Source organism: Zingiber officinale, chromosome 10B, assembly GCF_018446385.1.
Source record: "Zingiber officinale cultivar Zhangliang chromosome 10B, Zo_v1.1, whole genome shotgun sequence".
Classification (NCBI taxonomy): domain Eukaryota; kingdom Viridiplantae; phylum Streptophyta; class Magnoliopsida; order Zingiberales; family Zingiberaceae; genus Zingiber; species Zingiber officinale.
The window spans coordinates 77,760,340-77,769,783 of NC_056005.1; the positions used below are offsets into that span (position 1 = coordinate 77,760,340).

The 9,444-nt window shown below is 39.4% G+C and overlaps 1 protein-coding gene across 1 annotated transcript; it reads right to left on the bottom strand.

Moving 5' to 3' along the window:
- Positions 1 to 8,036: 8,036 nt before the first annotated feature.
- LOC122030284 lies at positions 8,037 to 9,109 on the bottom strand. The gene is made up of 2 exons (XM_042589459.1): positions 8,693 to 9,109; positions 8,037 to 8,622 (listed from the first exon to the last, which is right to left on the bottom strand). Exons 1-2 carry the CDS (start codon positions 9,081 to 9,083, stop codon positions 8,147 to 8,149), a joined length of 867 nt encoding a protein of 288 aa, XP_042445393.1. The 5' UTR covers positions 9,084 to 9,109; the 3' UTR covers positions 8,037 to 8,146.
- Positions 9,110 to 9,444: the final 335 nt, after the last annotated feature.

Here is a 9,444-nt window from a genome sequence, read left to right on the forward strand (position 1 = left end):
AAATGGATCTACAAAAGAAAAAGAGGGACAGACGGAAAGGTGGAAACTTTCAAAGCAAGGCTTGTTGCGAAAGGGTATACTCAGAAAGAGGGGATCGATTATGAGGAAATTTTTTCACTAGTAGCTATGCTTAAGTCTATCCGGATATTCTTATCTATATGGATTATGAAGTTTGGCAAATGGATGTCAAGACAGCTTTCCTTAACGGAAGTCTTGAAAAAAACATCCATATGAAGCAACCAGAGGGGTTTATTACAAAGGGCAAAGAGCATCTTGTATGTAAGCTCAATCGGTTTATTTATGGATTGAAACAAGTTTCAAGATCTTGGAACATCCGATTTAATGAAGTAATCCAGTCTTATGGATTTATTCAGTGTCCGGATGAGTCTTGTGTATACAAAAGAAGTGACAGAAATGTGATGATATTTCTTGTACTATTGGTAGATGATATTTTGTTAATTGGCAACAATGTCAAGGTGTTATCAGACGTAAGGGTATGGTTGTCCAAGTAATTTGATATGAAGGACTTGGGAGAATGTGGACATATTCTTGGGATCAAAGTAATAAGGGATCGTAAGAAAAAGATGTTATGTTTATCCCAAGCTTCATACATTGATACAATCCTTTCTCATTTTAGCATGCAAAACTCCAAGAAAGGTTTCTTACCTTTTAGGCATGGAGTACCCTTATCTAAAGAGATGTCTCCTAAGACATCAAAAGAGATAGAGGACATGAAGGCAGTTTCTTATGCTTTGGCTGTGGGAAGCCTAATGTATGCAATGCTATGTACGAGACCAGATATCTGTTTTGCCATGGGCATGGTTAGCAGATATCAAAGTAATCCAGGATAAGGGCATTAGACTGCGGTAAAACATATATTAAAGTACCTGAGAAGGACTAGAGTTATATGCTGATTTACCAAGCAGACGATTTACTCCCTGTGGGTTACACGGATTCGGACTGCAAATCAGATAGGGATAATCGTAAGCCTACCTCAGGTTATGTGTTTACTTTGGGAGGTGGAGCCATATCATGGAGAAGTGTTAAACAAACATGTGTTTCGGACTCTACCATGAAAGCTGAGTATGTGGCAGCCTCTGAGGCAACCAAAGAAGTTGTATGGCTTAGGAACTTTCTAATGGACTTAGATGTGATTCCTATTTTGCCCAATATTATCATAATTTATTGTGATAATAGTGGTGCAGTAGCAAACTCTAAGGAACCACGAGCCCATAAGGCAAGTAAACACATTGAGCGCAAGTACCACCTGATACGAGACATCGTAAATCAAGGAGAAGTTGTTATCGCCAAGATTGAATCAACGGATAACCTAGCCGATCCTTTCACTAAGGCCCTTCCGGCCAGAGCTTTTGATCGGCATGTTGAGGGAATGAGAATCAGATGTATGACAGTGTATATGGCAGCATAGTCTTTTAGTATAAGTGGGAGATTGTTAGAGTGTATACTAAAAGCCTAGCTTTTTGTAAACATTTATTTTAAGAAATAAGAATCACATTGGTTAAGTGTCTGCATTTATGTTAAATGTAATTTTCTATTTAATTTATATTGTAGATAACATGGTGTTTGGTGTGACACAGAAGATCATGTTATCAGTTCCTTATAAATTATAAATAGTATCTCACGACCAAAATAGAAATGGGCAAACCATTGGAATGGTCATAGTGTAATTTGATATTAGTTTATCTTGACTATAAAATTACACTAGTACACTTAAAGTATATTGAGTAGGACCATTTGAGGTTATTCTTTTTATACTGACTGCATAAAAGAACAGAACCTCAATTATTATGGTAGTGTGTACTCTTAATCTCGATATAACAACAAACACATATACTTAGTATTTATTTCTTTGACTTATCAATGGGTGAGATTTAGCTCGTTAAATCAAAAGGCCCGATAGGTTGGGAAATAATATTATTTATATGGTGTATTGTTGGTTATAGAAGAAAACTGTGTCCTAGTGATCTAGGTTGATGATGTTCCCAAGATGAGCTCATAAAGATTGTCATGTAAACCCTACAGGTGGACTTAGTCCGACATGACAATAAAATTGAGTGGTACTATTCTTGGAGCTAGATATTAATTGAGTGAGTGTCAGTAACTCATTTAATTAATGAGCATTCGATATCTTAAACACAGGGAGATTAACACACTCATGATAAGAAGGAGCCCATAATGTAATTTGGGATTGGTGCGGTAGTTCAATAGTAGCTCTTTAGTGGTATGAGTTATTATTGATAAACTTGAGTTGGATGTTCGGGGCAAACACGGGAAATTCAAGATCATTGGGAGACCAAAACCAATTCCTCCTCTCGGTCCCTATTGTAGCCTCTTATATAAAGCTTTATATCCACCCAAAGCCTAGCCTCTTAGCCCATGCTAGGGGTCGGCCCCTATCCTTGCTTGGAGCCCAAGCAAGGGGCCGACCAAGCCAAGCTTGGAGCTGAGCTAAGACCGGTCAAGCCTTGCTTGGTGCCCAAGCAAGGGGCCGACCAAGTAAGGAAAAGAAAGGGAATTTTATTTAAAAAAAAATTGATAAAATCTTTCCTTTTATGTTTTTATCCAAATGATTTTAAAAGAGAGTTTTAAATTTAAAATCTTTCCTTTTATAGGTTTTCTACAAAGAATTAAAAGAGAGATTAGATATCTTTCTTTATTTGTAGATATCTATAATGTTAAAAGAAATATTTTAATTTTTAAGAAAATTTTCCTTTTTTGTAACCATCATATAAAAGGAGTTTTATTTTTAAAATCTTATCTTTTATAAATATCCATAAAAGGATTTAAAAAAAAGAGAGATTTTAATTTATAAAACATTCATTTTATAGCTAACCACACAAGGGATGTTTTAAAAGAGAGATTTTAATTTTTGTTTAAAATCTTTCCTTGATTGTATAAACATATTGTAGCCGACCATATAGAGGAATAAAAGAAAGTTTTATTTGTTATAAAACTTTCCTTTTTTGGATTCACCAAGGATTATAAAAGAGAGATAAAAGGTGTCTTCATGAGACACAACCCTCTTCTATTGTTCCTCTCTTCCATCCTTGGTGGCCAACCCTCTCTTCTTCTCCTATTCTTCTTCTTGGTGGCCGACGGCATGCCGACATCAACCCTTGTGGAGCTCTTGGTGGCCGGTTATTTGGAGGTGAAGAAGTAGAAAAAGAAGATATTGTTTTCTAGCATCCCTTGAGCATTGTGGTGGTGGCCGAAACATGAAAGAGTAGAAGGTTTTGGTGGATTTCTTCTTGGTAGATCGTCGCTCACACGACGTCCAAGAGAAGGAGAGGAATACAATAGAAGATCAAGAGGTTTTGTCTACAAAGAAGGGTATAACTAGTAGTTTTATTCCGCATCATACTAGTTTTTCTTTATATGAATTTTGAAATACCAAACACAAGAGGGTATTGGTTTTAGGCAATCGATTTTATATTTCGATTTTGTGTTTCTTTTATTTTTCGATCTTGTGATTCGATTGCTCTTAGTGGTTAAATCTAAGGTTACTATAAGGGGATTAAATATTGAATTTCTTTGAAAGGCTTTCTCTACGAAGTAGTGGATGATCTCATAACCAAGAAGGTCTAGTGCCTCGTCATATTTAACCTGGTAGCCGATCTTTGAAATAAATATTTAATCAACTTTATAACATGGGTGGATTTAGATTAATAATGTTAAGCATCGTTTGCGATCCAAGTCTAAACCTCTAGGAACAGATAAGTTGAATTTGGAATCAATAATATTAAGTTCCGTTTGCGATTCCAAGTTTAATTTCTAAATAACACAATAGGTTGTTAGGAAAGATTCAAGATTTATACAAAATTTTTATATATGAGAATCAGTATGATATTCCGAATAACAACTAACATATAGTAATAATTCAGTTCAGTAACCTGACCTGATATACTTCTTTTTATATAGTGGGCACCTTGTCAGGCTATTGCTGTGATACCTTTATTAATTACCTTTGAACTACTTCTTTGTATATATCTTCACGATATAAGCGGTAAGACACAGTTGCTTAATAGTCAATTTATATGAACTCTACTGATAGTTCTTATTTGGAATTGCATACAGTTAATGTTGGACGTTATATCAACCTAAAGGTTGGGTTCCTTCCACTTTTGGCCTTTGGGATAACCATTCTTGTTGATAATTTTAGGTATAAATATATTTATGTTTGTATTTATGCTATCTTAAAGGGAAATAGCAGGTAATTATTTTTTTATGCTATCTTAGAGGGAAATAGCAGATAAATGTATTTATAAATGTGGAACCGTCACATCAGCGACCCCCCTAGAGCTGGTCCTATGGATATGGAGGGAGGTAAATACAGGTACACAGGTGGAAAGTACATGGCGGAGACGTTAACCCTAGGCAGTGACACCCCGGGGATCGACCCCTGGACCTTTCAGCCACAGAACCATGCACTCCCCATCTGTGCTACGCCCCGGAGACAACAGATAAATGTATTTATGTTTGTATTCATGATTGCACCTTAAATCCAGCTCAAAATTTTCTATTTAGAAGATAACATATTTTGTGTGTTAGTGCATGATAGATATAAAACTCATGATTGCTTATAATAAATATTATGATTAGTTGTTACTTTTTAAATTCCTCAGGTTGAAACATGGTCATAATAAAGAAGAGTTTCAATATGGAGGAAGATCATTGGAGATTGGCATGAATATTTGACATATTTCTATTAGTCTGCTTTCTTGCTCGTTCTTAAGTTCATCTGATGTGTTGACATTTTCATATGCTTGCACCGCCACCAGGTCAAATCTTTGATGGAGCAGAAGAGACAACGTTTCCAGCTAGCCATCCTTTTGGAGAACTGTGAAATTGAGAAGTTCCATTAATTGCTAACGTCAAGAGAGGTCAAATCTACTAGACTTGAGAAATGACATGTTTATATATATATTTAATATGGTTTATTGTATATATGTGTAGACAATGGTTTATTATTCTCTAGTGTTGAGAAACGATAATAGTTAAATGATTAAAATAATAATATTTCAATACAAATGATAACAGTTAAAAATTATTGTCTAAAATGAAAAAAATTACGAGATATCAATGCATTGAAAAAAATAAGGTGTTCAAAAACAACGTGTACAATCCATTGTCTTTACACTTGACAGTTAAATGATTAAAATAATACTATTTCAATACAAATGATAACAGTTAGAAATTATTGTCTAAAATGAAAAAAATATGAGATACCAATGCATTGAAAAAAATAAGGCGTTCAAAAACAACGTGTACAATCCGTTGTCTTTACACTTGAAATACAACGGTTAAAAATTATTGTTAAAGATCTAAAAATATCGTGGTAAATTGACTTGTTGAGAAAGATAGGGATGCTCAAAGACAACAGTTAAAAATCATTGTCTCTTCATCTGAAACACAACAGTTCTTCTCAATGCGTTAAACGACAATAGTTTTTTAGGTCTTTCACAATGATTTTTCACCGTTGTCTTTGTGCAGTTTTATTACAGTGTTAGGGTAGAGAAGATAAATGATTGTTGGTAATTTGGGAGTTGGGATTGTGATACTTCTGGTGGAGCCCACAGTTGGTGGCCATGGCAAGCATGGTGATGTGGGAGTATGGGACCAACAGGACTGTAGGAGCATAGCGTCGGAGCAAACCAGGCTTAGAGGTGATGTGGTTGTTGCCTCGTGGGTGGCAAAGATGAACTCGTTAAGGTCGATTTGTAGCTAGAAGGGGGGTGAATAGCTTGTCGCGCTCCAATTGTTTGCTTCTTGGTGATGATGTGCAGCGGAATGAACAAAAAACAAGACTCACAACGCTAACACTAGGATTTACTTGGTATCCACCTCAAGAAGAGGTGACTAATCCAAGAATTCACACGCGACGCACACTCCACTATGAAAAACATTCCTTTTCAGTAATTACCAAAGGCGGAGAAGCTTTGTACACACTCTCAATACAAGAAGAAAGAAAAGGGAAGCAAATACATGTAAACTCTTACAAGATTTACGACATGAAACTCTAACTCTAGCTTCTTCTTCTTGTGGAACGCCTCTTGACCTTGGAAAAAGCAACAATACTTGATTCCAAGATGCTTCAAGAACTGGCGGCGAAAACCTGTGAGAGTTGTGAGAAAACAGTGGAGAAGAGTTTTCAGAGTCGCTGCGAGGAAGACGACTTTAAACTCGACGCTTCTTTCGCAACAGTCAGATCTCAATCGATTGATCAATCGATTGGAGAAGCTTGAATTGATCGATTGATCGATTCAAAGTGCCTCTGTGCTCGCTGGAAAAAGCCTGAATCGATCGCTCGATCGATTCAGCCTCTATCACGACTTCGCACGATTTCCAGCTCCCCAATCGATTGGTCGATCGATTGGTGGTGCCCAATCTATCGGCCGATCGATTGGCGGTGCCCAATCGATCGACTGATCGATTGGGTAAGTTTCTGTGTGCACGATTTCGCTTCCCAATTAATCGGTCGATCGATTGGGCGAGCCTTCAATCGCACACACAACCAATTGATTGACGGATTGATTGGACTACAGTCCAATCGATCGACGGATCGATTAGACTACAGTCCAATCGATTGGTTGATCGATTGGACTCCCTTGGACTTGCTTAACTCAAGTCCAAGGTTCTCAATTCTAACATCCGATCAACCATGACTTATTGGAACTCCTCATGCCTAGCATCCGGTCAATCTTGACCTGCTGGGACTTCTTCGCCAAGTGTCCGGTCAATTCTTTGACCCACTTGGACTTTTCTTCTCGTACCAAGTGTCTGGTCCTCCATCACCCACTTGGACTTTCACCAGATGTCCAATCATCTTTGACCCATCTGGATTTCTTTGTACCAAATATCTGGTCAACCCTTTGACCTACTTGGACTTCCCAACACCAAGTGTCTGGTCAACCTTAACCCACCTAGATTTCCACATGCCAGGTATCCGGTCAACCCTTTTACCTGCTTGGACTTTCCAACACCAGGTGTTTGGTCAACCTTGACCCAACTGGATTTTCAGATGTCTGGCTTCACTCACCAGGTGTTTCCACTGCCCGGCTTCACTCACCAAGGCTTCTGCCTACCTGACTTCACTCACCATGATTTTCCAACTATCTAGCTTCACTCACTAGGTATTTCAATCTGTCTGACTTCACTCACCAGGACTTTCAATCTGTCTGGCTTCACTCACCAGAGCTTTCTAATCAAGTATCCAGACAACCTTGACCTACTTAATTCTTCTTCACATCAACCTGGTCAAACATTGACCAGAGGAGAATTGCTCTAACAATCTCTTCAATCGGACGATTGTACCTGTAATCTCCATGTATTGTCAAAAATCGAAACTCAAACATTAAGACTCAAACTTGAGTCAACTTAAGCTTAGTCAAATTGATCAACATTGACTCAAGAGATGTTGCACCAATAGAACCAACAAACTTAACTCAGTAAACAACTTAATATCTATTAAGAAAAAAAAACTTAATAATATTTTGGGCTGAGCTGGGTTTATGGGCCAAAAAAGGGACGCACATAGTTTAAAAGTTATAAAAACAGGACCTAATCCAAAAAATTAGCCAAAATTATAGGATTAGATTCTATCAATCCTATACAATTCTAACGATCCCACCACGCAAAAAACACGATTTTAACAATCCCACCACACAAAAATCGATCGCATGTTTGGATTTCTGGGTCATGCCCCTTATAATCCATCTCCAGATTATTTAAGGTGGGAAGAAATTTTTTCCTCAAAAGTATGTCCATCGAGAATTAATTTTTTTACTTTATTATAATAACTATGTTACTTTATCCAAATGGGCATATGTGGAAAAAATTTAGATGCTCCTTGCATCTCATGCACCTTAAAAAAAGCATCATTCCTTTGAATTTTGCTTAAATAACATTAAAATAAAATGTATTTTAATTTTACTTTAAAATTATAAGGGGTATAAGGTAAAAAATAAAAATAAAAATCAACTATGGATATAAAATAAAATATGTTTAGAAAAAAAAAGGGTGGCACGCCCTTAATTAAACCCTAACTAAAATTAAACAAAAACTGCCAATGTGGTACAGTCTTAAAGCCGAACAAATTCCGTACGATTGATGTGTTAAGTGCAGGGCACTACGCCGTCGCCATTCTCCTCCGCCTCTCCGCCTCTCTGCCATCCAATTCGACCCTCCACGCCGCCTTCTTCCTCCAACCTTCCGCCCTCTCCACCACTTCCCAATGCGGCGCCAGCGGCTCTGCGGTGTGCCTCTCGTACCCGCCCAGCCACTTCGCCTCGACGTATTGCTTCCGCCGCCACGGCGGCAGCGGCATGCCGGCGCTCCTCATCGACTCCCGGATCGCCGCACACATCACGCTCACGATCCGCTCCAAGTTCCCCGCCGTCCCGGAAAAAGTCCTCGGCACGCGCCGGAGCAGCGCGGCGTAGGCGGCGGAGGGTCGGGGGATCTCGAACTCCGCCGCGAAGTCGAGGTCCAGTATGTAGCGCTGCGTGCTGCACCCGCCGCCGCCACCGTTCATCACGTCGATGTAGTGGTGGTGGCCGGCGGGTACTCCGTCGTCGAATCGCTCCCACGAGGACTTGCAGAGTCCTGATTACATCAAATTCTCGATCAGAAATCGTATTTCGAAACGTAAATTAAGAAATCATTAACGGCGTACCGGCATCGAATCCTTGTTCGCGAAGCCAACCCACCACTCGCATTTTCAACCCCTGTCCTCGATGACCGAATCCGACGGCTCCGACGGCCCGCTCCGCCTCTGCTCGGAACCGACGAGCCACCGGGTCAGCCTCCGATTCGTCGAGTACGGCTGTCAATGCCCGATGTCCCGCATCTAATTCGGCTTCCTCGTCCTCCTCCACCTTCATCTCTTTCTCCTCCCCGTGGTAGAACGACTCGATCAGGTCCGCCAACTCGGCCGAGTCGGAGGACGATTCCCCCGACCACCACCGCGCCGTTTTCGTCGCCGCCTCCAGCAGCTCCGCCGGCGAAGTATTGCAGCTTCTGGCCATCCTCCTCTCTCTATATTTTGATTCCATAATCAAATTCATGTGGCTGTAAGACTTGATGGGCTTCGGCTTTATAGGCTCGCCATGGCGGACGTGGCGACCGGACGGAGCACGCCACCGGAGTCGGCGGTTCAAGTAACCGGCTCGTGTGTGATTGAAGACCCGACTAGGTTCAATGTACGGGTGGTCGAAAGCGGCTAGATTCAGTGAATGCTATTCTCTTTGAATTATGGTCATCCGAAAACAATGAGTGACGCGTGATTATTTAGTGGAACGAGATAAGAACCGTCCACAAGGTAATTGATAATTTTTAAAAATGATATTAATATGGACATATAAATTCTGGAAACTTTCCGCAATAATAATATCATTTATAGATTTAATATTTAAGTATTTAAATGTA